The sequence below is a fragment of the Haemorhous mexicanus genome, chromosome 4, assembly GCF_027477595.1.
Source record: "Haemorhous mexicanus isolate bHaeMex1 chromosome 4, bHaeMex1.pri, whole genome shotgun sequence".
Classification (NCBI taxonomy): Eukaryota; Metazoa; Chordata; class Aves; order Passeriformes; family Fringillidae; genus Haemorhous; species Haemorhous mexicanus.
Genome location: NC_082344.1, coordinates 51,035,176 through 51,049,128, shown reverse-complemented (window position 1 = coordinate 51,049,128; position 13,953 = coordinate 51,035,176). Strand labels below are relative to the sequence as shown.

General features: G+C 37.3%; 1 protein-coding gene across 4 annotated transcripts in view; it reads left to right on the top strand.

Moving 5' to 3' along the window:
* Positions 1–10,114, top strand: part of DCUN1D4 (defective in cullin neddylation 1 domain containing 4) — a 41,693-nt gene extending 31,579 nt beyond the window's left edge. For 2 of the 4 annotated variants that reach the window (XM_059844848.1, XM_059844846.1), the window contains 4 exons: positions 534–642; positions 4,998–5,102; positions 5,553–5,658; positions 5,769–10,114. In XM_059844848.1, coding sequence (XP_059700831.1) covers positions 534–642; positions 4,998–5,102; positions 5,553–5,658; positions 5,769–5,824 — 376 coding nt within the window. In that variant the 3' untranslated portion in view covers positions 5,825–10,114. The remainder of the gene's footprint in view (positions 1–533; positions 643–4,997; positions 5,103–5,552; positions 5,659–5,768) is intronic. The other 2 variants (XM_059844847.1, XM_059844849.1) reach the window with 1 other exon arrangement.
* Positions 10,115–13,953: the final 3,839 nt, after the last annotated feature.

The following is a 13,953-nucleotide window of genomic DNA, read 5'->3' as shown; positions in this document are numbered from 1 at the left end:
AACCCTTTCTGTAACTCTGCATTGTTCTTTCTAAGAGTTGCTTTCTCCAGTTAAGAGCTTAATTTTATGGCAAAATTAACATAAATAAAGTTGAATAATCATGTTTCATAGAGATTTGGAGAAGGAATGAACTGTTTTGACTTGCCTTCCTGAAGAGAAGTGTAAGAAGTTCTATAGTTCCAGCAAGACTTTAGAAGTATTTTTCACTGCTTTGATTTGATGTTTGTTTGCCATGCATGGACAAGCTCTTAGTTTTATTTGTTGGAGAGTACATTTTTTACAAAGCCAGTCAGTCCCAGTGTAAGACTTAGCTATTTCATCTGAATTTGTTTTACACTATGGGTTTAATAAGGCATTTTATGCAGACATGCTCAAAAACATGTCTGTACAGAATGATGTGTTTTGAACAGGTTAATGGGGATATATGAGATTCTTATAGATTGTTTCCTAGAAGAATCTTTAGAGATTCTTTCCTTGAACATCAGACTCTATAAGAATGCAGACTCTAAACTCACTTGGTGCTTGTTTTGTAGGTGTGATACTACAGAAAAATTGAGAAATTCTCTGGATTACTTGAGATCTTTATTAAATGAGCCTGCCAATTTTAAACTTATTTATAGATATGCCTTTGACTTTGCACGGGTAAGTACTGTGCATTTGAAATTACAAACTTTAATGTCATAAATAATAATCAAATGACCGTGTGCTTCTAGGTTTGTTTCCTTGAAGGTACCACTCAAGATGGCTTAGAACAAATGGAACAATTTGTGTTCTGAAACAGTATATGCAAGATGTCAAAACTGGAAAAGAAAAGTATATAGAATGTGTAAGGCTTAGTGGTTTAGTGATGTGTATTGTTACATCTCTGCTCAAGCTATTTTATAACTTCAGGGAAATGATTTAGGCCCCATTCTGTTGTATATTGGAGCTTTATCACTGAGTTCCTCTGACTTTATCATTTACTGTGGTTTTCCTTATTCTGAATTTTGTGAGCATAAGCATATTTAAAACAGGAAGACACTTCACACATTTCAATAGCTGGTAAAAATGGGTAACACGATAAAAGCTGGATATGATAAAAATACTGATTCAGAAGATTGTTGGAATGGCTTTAATAATGGCTTTTCAGTATTCATTAAAGAATACCCTGATATTAGTCTTCCTGCTATAAAACATACTTTGATGAAATTTTACCTGTAGTGGAACCGATATGCATTAGACTCTTCATACTTGGAAGGAGTAATAAGAGAACTTTATTTTCTGACATAACGTTTTCCAGTAGAATCTGGATGTCATTTTGCAAATGTGATAGAGTGTACAGAAGATTTAACATAAAAACGTAAAACTGAACCTGAGATTTCAATGCAAGAAAACTAAAAATACTAAGAAAACTTGCACCAAAAAAAAGTAGCATGAGATAATCAGAAAAACAAGAAGAAGTTGAACTGATAGCAGTTCTGATAGTCTCCCATTAGCAATTCAGATTTTTGGTACCTCAGTGCTTTCTGCATCTCAGCATTCAGATTTATGGTAGTTCACTTTTAAACAAAGAAACTTGCAGTCAAATAGAAAAACATGCATGGCATTCGTTAGTATGGGAGGAAAAGAAAAGCTGTATCAACCTCTTAATTCCTCCTTTGCTGTATGAAGCTTTATTCTGCTAGTTTTGCTGAATGTAAAATGCTAAGGCATTGCCTAAGAAGTTCAAGATACTGATGAAATATTTGGGATAGAGGGCAAACCTGTGCCAGCTGATGGCCTGTCAAAAGTAAGTGCAGATACTTAAAAGGTGGATAGTGTGTGTGTTCTTTTCAAGGGTTACCAAACTGGTGTGACAAACAGTGGTCTTTAAACATTGAGACCCAGGTGCTGTGACTTCATTTGTGACAAAAAGCCCCTGCAGATTATAGAATTTGAAGTCAACAACATATATAAACTGGGGAATATTTGGCTAATATGATTATTGAACTTTCCATACTACTAGACTTGGGGAAAGTCTATAGGAGAATGGCATCCAGTAAGAATAGAAAAGAACAAAGGCAGGTATGTTTATAGATGTCAGATTAAATTGGGCATAACTTTTTTCAGGATCACTGAAGTGATTGATAGAAAAAAAGCTCATGGTTTCACATTCAGATTGTATACTTTCTGTCCTAAGGATAATTCTTTCAGAGAAGTGCTCTATGACAAAAAGCCACTTGTCTAAACTTCTGAAGTTTTAAGAGAAAATGTTTTTAAAGAGTCTGTTGATTTGGCACTTGAAGTTAGTTTGTGAATAAAAATGTGTCATCAAGGTTTCCTGTGGCATGCATGATTTAAGTCAGCATAAATTTGAGGAAATAATTTATAACACCATATGTTGATATTAAGCACAAACATTCCTTAATCCATGTTTGCCCTTGTTATTGCCAAGTTTTAGAACATACAGATGCATCTATTGCATGGCTTAAATAGATCTTTAATGTGAAATATTAGGGGAAGAAAATCTCAGGAAGACTCTCTATCATTAGTGTAAAACAAATACTGAGATAAAATAAAATTTGTTAATAAATTCCTTCAGCTGTATCCAAGGAATGTGTCTAGAATGTATGCTAAGAATGCAATTGCATCATCTGTCATGGCAGATGTGCCATTAGGCAGTTGGAGGTGGGTAGAAAGGGCTTATCTGAACAATTTGTTCTGATCAGTAGTCTGAGAGAGAGAATGTAGAAATGTAACAATATAAGGCATGAAAAACCAGTGTGGCCAAAGTAAAGGCAACAGAGCCTGATTTCATTAATACTTGAGTTTGTGGGAAGAATTCAGAGTATGAACAGTAGGTAAAATAAAATGTATTCTGACAGCAGCATTATTTCTGTTTTAAAGGTATTTGTGACAGAAGTGTAGATGGGCTTTGGAAGGAGAATTAGTTTTTAGAACTTTTTGAGGTTGGAAATAAGTGAAGGATTTATATGGGTACTAGTACAAAAACACCTTTGCAGGTTTCTTTTTCATCTTTATTACTAATTGAAAAGCTTTGTTAATCATAGAATTTACTTTTTTTTTTCTCTGAATTCCTCTTGAATTTAGTGCCCAGATTGCAAAACAGTTTCTCATGTTTTCAGAATTGCTGATCTCCTCACTTTACTTTCAAAACAAATCTGCATTAAATTCTGTCCATACAATTTTAGAACTGAGGAGTGTTTAGTATGAAATGAAAGTAACCTTGTGACTAGGGCATTCACTTGATGACTGAGAACTGGGATCTTGCTTTGTCAATTCCTTCCTACGTGATAGAAAACAATTCAGTTATGATTTGAGCTTTTTTTTTTTTTTTAAATAAAGATGCATGTTCTGTAATACATACAAGTGCATTTTTGCAGGTGAAATGTAGGACACAATTCCCTTTGTCATGGGCAGCTAGCTGTCTTGCAGTGATCTGTTAAACAGTCCCTGCATCCAGAATATCCCTGTGTGGGATATGTCCTGGTGGACAGCACGCTGTCCATGAGTCAGCAGTGTGCTCATGTGGCCAGGAAAGCCAGTGGTTTTCTGGGGTGCATTAGGAAGGACAGTGCCAGGAGGCTGAGGAGGTGATCCTGCCCCTCTACTCAGCCCTGGTGAGGCCACATCAGGAGTGCTGTGCCCAGCCCTGTGCTCCTCAGGGCAGGAGAGACGTGGAGCTCCTGGAGGAGGTCCTGTGGAGGGCAGTGAGGTTGGTTAAAGGATAGGAGCTTACCAGTGTGTATCAGTATCTGAGGGAGGGTGTCAGAGAATGGATCCAGGCTTTTCTCAGTGGTGCCAAGCAGTAGGACAAGAGGCTGTGAGCAGAAAATGATGCACAGCAAGTTCTGCCTGAATATGGGGGAGAACTTCTTTGCTGTGCAGGTGACCACACACTGGAACAGACTGCCCAGAGAGGTTGTGGAGTCTCCCTCTCAGATAGTCAAGAACCACTTGGGTGCAATCCTGTGCCATGTGCTCTAGAGCAACCCTGCTTGAGCAGTTGAGCTGGACCTGATGACCCACTGTGGTCCCTTACCCGTTCCATGATTCTGTGGTACCTCTTAATTTAGGCTTTGCAGTCTGTTGTCATGAATACATACACAGAACAAGGTCTACATTAGCTAATATGGAAATTTATTTCTTGTGATTTCATTAACTTGTGAATTTGTAGCTCAGTGTTAAAACCAAGGCATAAAAGTGTGGGGTTTTACCTCTCATCTCTCAGCAAAATTGGTTTTATTTTGTGATAACAAATGTAGGTGAATAAACTACTTGACAAAATGGAATCATACGCATACATGTTACTTAGAGATGTGCAGAAGTTATGTTACTAAATATTTGCCACTGATTAACAAACCTGCTGGGTACAGATGCTGCTGCTCTTACTTAACAGAAACAAAAAAAATCAGCCCTTAAGCTTAAATATGCTGTTGTTACATTGAACTAAAACTGGACAGTCCAGAGGGGAGTCTCAGTGTGCTAGTGTACTATGTTCTGTCTGCTCATTTGATAATTTAATCTGAATTTCATGTAGTCAATTAGAATAACAGAGCAAAGATCCTCCCTTGGCTCACTCTCGGGTAGGGAAGGAGGTGTCAGTTAGCCCTGAGTGTCTGTTGACAGCCCACGTAGTTGTAATGGTAGGGTGGGAAGTGGGGACAGCCCTGCTATTCTGAGAGCTGAGCTGTGCAGAGGGTAAGTGCCAGCGTGGCTGGGGATGTGGTGACCATTGCTTGCTAGGGAGGTCTGAAGTCAGAAATGACCTTATGCCTCATCTGCCATAACGGTGATGTTTTTATTGGGAACATCTATAAAAAGGAACCTCTCCATATAACAAGCCATTACCTATAAGGAAGGAAATTTTACTGGCAAGTTGTGTGTTATTAAAAAACACTGTTAAATACTGCTGTATATTATTTATTTGGTAATTTATTTTGTCCATGGATGAGCTGTGAGGGAAGTGAAAAATCTGGAATTCATGTTTTGTTTTCCTTTTTGACCTTTTCATGCAGGAAAAGGACCAGCGCAGCCTAGATATCAATACTGCCAAGTGTATGTTGGGCCTTCTTTTAGGAAAAGCATGGTCCCTTTTTCCAGTGTTCCATCAGTTTCTAGAGGTATGGAATCGGAAACAGAATTATGGGGGTTTTTAATCTGTCTTCTTTGATACTTCTAACTCGAGGTAGAATGAACAGCTTAGAATGCTGCGTTTTGATGTAGGAAATTGTAACCACCAAAGCAGCTCATACAGCTGGTTATCTTTCCTTTCTTCCTTTTTCCCAAAATTCTATGCTGTTAAGATTTGTGTAATGCAGAACAAACTATAGAATGTTATTTATTTGCTTTTGGACTTTATTTTGTTGCAGTATGTTTGCCCTCTAAAAGATGTCTTAATCAGAAGCATGATTCAACACTAGTTTCAGTACTTTCTGGTTTAATCCTTTTTAGTTTTAGATGGCATATAGATTTAAATAATAAGGCACCAAAAAGTTGAAATTTTCTGTAAGAAAATCTGAGTTTGAGACAGTTGAAAATACATTTCAGTAATTTCTGTTTCTTACCTCAAGCAGCAATCAAAATACAAAGTTATCAATAAGGACCAATGGTGTAACGTTCTTGAATTCAGCAGAACAATTAACCTTGACCTCAGTAACTATGATGAAGATGGAGCCTGTAAGTACTACCATGTGTTGATGTTGTAAAATAATTTATTTCTCTGAGCTTAATCAATCAGTATTCTTTTACAAAATTTTGTAAAATACAGTTATTTGATCTCTCCACAGGGCCAGTGTTGTTGGATGAGTTTGTGGAATGGTATAAAGGAAAACAGATGACATAGGAGTTTAACTATGCACAGCCACTCAAGAGTCACTGTTACCACAGTTATGTCAACCATTAGCCATAAACTGCTATTTGTATCAAAGTGCATGCTGCTTTTCTTGCACTGCATCCCTTTGGCAAGGAACTTTTGATGTTTGCTATTTAACAAGCTAGCTATGCTTGCTGTTTAGCATTGTTCTCTTTGAAGGCTGCTTTGCATTTTGTATTTACACTACAAATTGGTGAACTTGCCAGAGTCTTCACTGTGATTATGTGTATATTGCTGTCTAAATTTTGTATATGTGTATAAAAAAAGGCTTCACCTAGGAATTATTTCTGCAGAAATGTATTGTAAAAATAATTTTGTGGCATATTTCTAATCAGCACTTAAATGTCTGTTGAAACTTTAGTTATTTTGTTTTTCTTTTGGTCTCAAATGTAGCATTTCAGTCTCTCTGGACATAGTTATGTGAAGAACTCTTTACGGTTTCAATGTTACTATTTGAGATGCCAATTTCTCAGAAGACATGCTGTGATTTCCTTCACCAGAATTTGCCAAACCTGACCTAATGCTTTATAGGAATGAAATATTGGTGTCTTAAAAAATATATATACATATAAATATTTAAACACTGTAATAGTTGTACATGCCACAGATTATTTCCATTTGAAGAAAAAAGTACTGACTTTTTAATGTTGAAACTGCAGTAGTCATTACAGGTACAAAAGAGCAAATTAAAGTACCTTTTAAAAATGGGTTTTAGACTTTTGTAAATTGCCTTTGGCATGCTCCTTTTAATTTTTGGTGTACCAAGAGCGTTTGGTCTATGTTGTGATCTAGCGACCCAATGACATTGAAAGTACTAGCTGAAATAAGTGGTTTGGGGCATGAAGTATGCTCACCCCTAGCACAGACATAATAAAAGTTTTGGGGATTATTTTGTTTGTAACACTAGTCTTTCCAAGGGCCTCCAGCTTCGTGTTTCTAAGTACTTAAAAATATGATATTGGAAAAAATACGATGTTGAATAGTCTAAGTATTACTTTTTCTTTCCTGTTGGGGATTAAAGTTTCCTGGCAGAATGTCCATTGCAGGCAATGGGCATGCAAGACACCAGCATTAAGTGACAGTACTTTTTAGTAGGGACCACTGCCTGTTTCACTCATCTCTGTCTGTATGGGATGGTTCCTCTGATTATTTTGGGAAAAAATGAGTGAATGGAATAATGCTTAAGTTCTGTAATTTTGTCATGTTGCCTTTGCCTTACCCTTCTTTATTAATGTTAGTGTTGGTATTTCTAAATAGGTCCTTAAAGTATCGGGTGCTATTAAACTTTTATCCCTAAGGATTTATTAAAATGTTATTGATTCATGGAGCATTTAACAACAAAGGGCCAGTGGGTGTTTTGGAACAACAAAATAACGTTACTTTTCTGTAGAAATATTTTACAAGTATTGGCAGTGCTGTTATTTTCCTAGAATGCCATCCAGGGGAACAGGAGGAAAGCACTTTAGGTTGAAAGTGAAATTCTCTTCTGTGTTGAAGGTTCTATCCTTGCCATCAAGTGAGGAACAACTGCCATTGACTTGACTCCTTTCAGGATTAAGTCTAGTTTAGCAAAAGCACATTAGCTTGCTGCCCTGGGCCAGGAGCTTGTAATTGTCATGGTACAGGTGGTCATTTGTGTTCAGATCTGTTTGTTGTTCTTCTTGGTTTTTGTTTTTCAAGCTCTGCTGCCAAAGACAAAAACTGTGTGTCTGTTTGTGTATATTTGTATATACGTAAATATACAATATACATGCATATACAAAACCTAGAATTTCATGATCCTAAGAAGAAAATACTACCTTTCCTGTGAAATAGCTACATTTGGATTTCCACAATACTAAACAATGCTTTTTAAAATTAGTAGTGGTAAAACATACACAGTCAGTGCTTTCTCATGTACTAATGCACATAACCTTAATTCCATGTTTGATGCCAGTTTGCACAAGAAATTGAGTGGAGTGTGGTATTTAATGTTTACAATAAGCCTCTTAAGAAAACACACCTTTTATTAAGACTTCTGATGTAAATGTGTAGATTACAATAGTATTACTGTAATGAAATACCAGTGGAGCTGCTGGTTTAGTTCTTCAAAGAATGAACTTAAGAAGCAATATAACTTTTAACATTAGGCCAAGTTGTGATTGCCAAGATTTTAAGTGAAATAGGTGTAATTGTTCTTAAAACGTTAAACTAGTTGTTGACTCTAGGAAACTATTCAGCACGAATTGGTGTGAATCCTGTAACAAATACAAGTTTGTATAAAAGGTTTTGTATGTCACAAATAACTGAGCTTCCAATAATGGAAGCAAGAGCCAAAGACACTTTTAATCTATTACTGTTACAGGTATAGCTTTCATATAACAAGATTGACAGAAATCGCTTCAGCCAGGTGTTGGCAGTTTTGCAAATGTTTATCAGAATAAAAAATTTACTTAAAAGCAAAGAAATGGGGAAAGAAACCTCAGAAAGTACTTGAGTTGTGTAAGCAAGCAAACTTTGTTTTTTTAATTTGGATAAAAGTAATTGGGAGTGATGGAAAGGAAGAATGTGTTTGGAAATTAATCAGAGGCTGCAAATTTTTTCTTCCATTTGAAACAGTATGAATCTGTAGCCATCAGCAGGGTTATAAACATGCATCTTCATAAAATAAACCACAGATTCAATTAAAGCTCATAGAGACAGCTTTACTGACATTTATAGTGAACAAATGGACTAAAATGGACCTGTGTGGTTTGATGAGCTTCCCTCTGCTATCCATCCTGTTGGTTTTGCTAAATATACTGATAAACAAAAGATCCTAACATTGCCTACTCCTGTCTATTGGAGAAACTTTTAATAGTTGTGGAAACTTAACTAACACACTCAGTTAATCTTGTATTTAATACAAGTGTGGCATTTGCTTTTTTAGTTTATTATGCCATCAAATAGCTGATGTAGATTTTTTTTTTGATTGTGGTCTCCCATCCCAACCCTTATGAAAAGTAATGTACAAAACATGCTGTTTTCTGGGACAAGACACTGAGAGGTCATTCCTGAAAAAGTGTTATGGGTCTTGTGCTAATGCTGCTGGTGTACTGTTATTGAACTTTTAGCAGAAACTTGATGATCAAGCTACAGTTCATTTTTGGTTTTGGGAGATGTAAATTGGAAAGACAGTTAGTGAAAGGCAAACAGTGTCCAGAAACTATAGCAATTGATCTTCTTTGATAGATGACAAACATTTGGAGCTCTTTGCACTCAGTACTCTTAAGAATCTTTTCAACCTAAATGATTCTATTAATATCAGTAATCAAAACAGTCCATGAATTAAATTTCCTTCTAAAGGAAAGTAATACTAAGTATTTAAAGTATTAATATAATTCTCTATTACTGTTATTTCTTCACTTTTTATCTTTTCCAAGGAAAGCAAGCTGAAGAACGTAGAAATTACTGGAAATATTTATGTACTTCAGTTTTCAGTTAAAACCTCTTTAAGATTGTCTTTATGCTACGATAACTAGATAACTACTTGGGTTATCTTTCTGCAGCTATTTCTAATTCTGTAGAGGCTTCTCCCGTTTTACCACAAACGTGTGTTTTATCTCATCAGAAATATTCTCACACAATCAAAATTAGTCATAGCTTATTGCTACTTCATTAATGTTCCCAAGTTACTATTTTGAAGGACAAGAAATGGACTTCAGTTGTGTTAAGGTTTTCCTAGATTTCTGTTGACCCTTAGTCACAAGTCTCAGAAATAGTTTGATACTCTTGGAATTTATATAGGCAGCTTTAAAGGTTAGCTTGTGCCCTGGTTTTATTTATAGCTGCTAACATACCTCTTTCTAGGCCTTATATGTTGTCTTTTCATATTGTTGTAAAAGTATGTAGAAGCCAACCACAAACAGAGTGGTTTGTTTTCTGTAATTGAGACCAAAATCCAGCTTAATTTTTTTTTTTTGTTTGCTTTTATTTTTTAAATCCTCACCCACTCCCCCACTGTGTGTGTGTGTGCATGTGTACGTGTGTCCAAATAGCACCTACTGACCCTGCTGTGGCAGGAACAGCAGTTAACCTGTAACTGTGAATGCTTTACGTCTTAGTTACTTGCATATTATGTAAATAAGGTGTGCTAAACTCCTGTGACTCACAATAAGATGAAAATACTATTATGCCACCTAACATGAGTTAATCCAGTTGATTTTTTTAGGTCTTTTCTTGGTGTTGTTGTAAAATGGCATCCCATGAATAAACAGTGTTTGTGTTGGTTTCAGAAACTGACTTCAGATTTTTCTGTGATTCATACTTCAGAAATTCTCATATCTGAACATACATCAGCAGACAGCCTTTATCATGTATTAGCAGGGAATTTGTCTGTAGGATCTTGTCCCCCAGGTTTCTAATAGTGGAGCAAATCAGTATTTAAAACTGTTGGGAACAGGTACATGTATCAAAAAGGTTATGGTTCAAATGGAGTGTGTTGGTGTAAAACAGTACTGTAATACAAAAGTTTTCAACAATAAGTGAATTTGAGCAGAAATGTCCCAACAAAATTTTACAGAAGCATAATTGTTACCCACTGATCTTGGTCCAGCCTTTTGACCCACAAGGTCCTCATAGAAAAGCTGTTGATGTATGGAATGGATGATCAGATGGGTGAAAACTGAAAATTTTATGGCCCAGAGAGTGGTGGTCTGGAGAGCAAAGTCTAATTGGAGACCAGTAACTAATGCTGTACCCCCAAGGGTCAGAGCTGGGTCCAGTCTTCTTCAACAGCTTCATTATTGACCTGGGTGATGGGGCACAGGGTCTCCTCAGCAAGTTTGCTGATATGGCAGAGCTGGAAGTAAAGGATGAATAGCCAGAGGATTTTACTGCCTTCCAGAGGGATCTCAGCATGCTTGAGAAAAGGCCTGACAAGAACTACATGAGTTCCATCCAGGAGAGGTGCAAAGTCCTGCATCTGGGGAGGAGCAGCCCCCTGCACCAGTATCTGCTGAGGGCCACCCAGCTGGAAAGCAGCTTGGCAGAAAAGGGACTGGGGGTCCTCGTGGACACCGAGTCAGAGATGAGCCACCACCAAGTCCTTGCTGTGAAGAAGGTGAGTGGTTCCTGCCTGATTCTGACAAAGTATTGCCAGCAGGTTGAGGGATGACTGTTGCCTCCTACACAGCCCTGATGAGGCCACACCTGAGTGCTGTGTCCAGTTCAGGGTTCCCAGTACCAGAGACACTGTGACGTTCTGGAGAGGGTCCAGTAAAGGGCCATGAAGATAATGAAGAAGGAAATGAAGGGATGGGGAACTTCTCTCCTATGAGGAAAGGCTGACAGCTGTTTGGCCTAGAGAAGAGAAGGTGCTGTGGGAAGTCTTACTAAAGTATTTCAATATCTGAAGGGAGGGTGTAAAGAAGACAAAGACTCTTCAGCCAGTGCCCAGTGACAGGACCAGAGGCAATGGGCATTAACTGAAACCTCGGAGGCTCCATCTGAACATCAGGAACTGCTCTGTTTTGCTGTGGGTTGCCATGCACTGTTACTGAGTCTATCCTCAGAGATACTCAAAAGCCATCTGAACATGGTCCTGAGCAACTGGCTCTAAGTGGCCTTGCTTGATGAAGATCATTGGACTAGGTGACCTCCAGATATTGCTTCCAACCTTGACTTAAAATATTACTTGAAGTGGATGTATTTGCATTGTTATCAGAATATTGTAATGCAGAACCCATCCTGAAGAAGTTTTCTATTGTGTTTATGTTTCTGATAGGCTGGGATTGGCTTTGCCAATTCTCAGAAGGTAGGCTGTTGCTTACCTGTATTTATCAGAGAGGGTGAGTCACAGTCTTCTCTACCATGAAGAATTTACTATCCAAAAAAGTTTCTCTTGTTGATTCTGTGTAGGTTAGATGTGTATGTCTTTTCCTTATATTTAAGGATTATTTTCCAGCCCAATTTTCAGCATATTTGGGAAAGATTGAAATGCTTTGTATCCACAGCAAATAACTTGACAATTTTCAAACTTATGTGTCTGAAAATGGGAGTTTTGTTTCATCCTGATTACTGTATTTGAAGTTCTTGATCTGTTTTTAAAACTCCTGCGTTTTGTGCTGTCTTGATTCACTGTGTGAGGGATTCTGTGTCCTGTCAGTTGTGGAGCTCAGCAGGCCATTGCCTTGTGAGAAGCCTCCAGACTATTGCCAGCATCCTCTTGGCTGATTGCTTAGGCTTCATTTACAAATTCCTACAGCCTACACTCAGGCACCTTTTTTATCCAGCTTATTCTGTGACTTAGTGTGATTACCCACAGTCAACTGGGATAGTAACAGCAGTGGGCATCCTACTAGCATAGGTGTCCTAGAAAATTCTCAGTGGCCAAAGAACCTAAATCAATTTTCAGTGTGAACAAGATAGAATGGATGAAAGGTAAGGAAATGTGAGGGTACAGAATTGGGGTCAGTGTGTGTGGGACTATACACTGACCCCAATATATATGTATAGAGAAGGGCATGCTAACATGGGATGAGTGTAGGGAGGAGCAGAGTGTGATGAGTACTGTGTGGAAGTCACAGAAAATACAAATGTTTTATATTAAAGAGCAATTGCTCATGAACGAATATGAAGGAGAAGCAGCTGAGTTTGAATTTGAGTGAAGATGTGATAGAATGGAGAGGTGGGTAGCAAAGGACAGTGGCAAGATTAGGCAGCCATACGAAGATAAGTTTGAGATGAAGCATAATATTTTGGCAGTAGAATGAATACTTTGCCACATGTTAAAATCCCACTAAAAAGGAGAAAATTTACTATGTTTGACAAGAACAGAAACTTTTCCACAACTTTATGGCATAAAGGGAATCTTAGAAACCCTGCAGCTTCTCACAAGTACTGTCTGCCTCACCACTGCAGCGTTCTCATGGTCAGAAAAAAAGATGAGAAAATAATTTTCCAATATATATTTTGAAATGCCATTGGACTGTTGCACAAGCAAAGGGCAAAACATTTCATTGTATGAGATACCAATAGAGCACTCGAGTGTGTTTTTCCCCATGATTCACAAAATTGCCTTGCTTGTATAGTTAGATTTCTTAGTATGTTAGTAGCTGCAGCAACCAAAAGGTGACCATCCTTGGAGAGGTGTTAAATCATGTTTGAAGACCCACAGATACCAAAAAAAGTGAGTCAGTGCTTTTTTCAGGCTTTGCATTTTTAAAGTTGTTTTGGCCACAAAGAACTTGTGTGGATAATGAGCTTTACTGAAACTGGAAGTGGTGCTTTGTTCTTAGTTTTTTCTTTAAAGGTAGTTTCAGTGATGTAGTCTGCCATTGGACTTGCTCCTCTTGTGATGGAATTGAAATGTGTTCCTTCTGTTTGGAGTTTTTAGGAGTTAATTGTGTCTTTGTGAAAGAGTTTTCCCAGAGTTGTAGCTAAGGTCCTGCATTTTCCCAGAACTGGGTCTGCTCCCTTTCATGATGACATTTCCCTTCAAGGACTGCAGCAGTGGTACTGAGTCTGTTGAAGGGGCCTTGGGCTATATTCAGAGGTAATTTTACCTTACAGTTGCTATCTTTTGGCTACTGATGTTCTAAAATAGCAGTTTTGAACTGCTTTTGATTTTCGCCTCTTAAATAAAATTCTCAAGTGGATATAAGATCCTTTGTCTCTTTTAAAATTACCCTGCCTGTGTCACCACATCTGCAAACTTCGGGTGATGTCCCATTTTAGCTACATTTCTATAACTGATGTTTCTGCAGAATTGAATTCTATTCTGTGTCTTTGAGAAAGGTGGTTTTCTCTCTTTTGCCAAGTTAAAAAGTAATTTTTGAAATGTAATTGAATACTGCTTGGACTTTACTTATCTTTGCTGCACAGGGAATTCAGGCTGAAAAAGCAGAAGACAGTAGTATGTACTCTTTCACTGTATAGGTTGAGTCCCATAAGAAAACACAGTAATAGTAATAATGTAAATTTCCATATTGCATTTATTTTAGACAAAAAGACAAAACTGAGTAGCTGAAGCAAATTCCAAGGGAAATTATATATTAGTATCAACTACCAATAATGAGAAAGTAAAGATAATTCAGCAAAAGCTTTATTAATATTCTTGACTAACTTTTTATCAAGTCTGT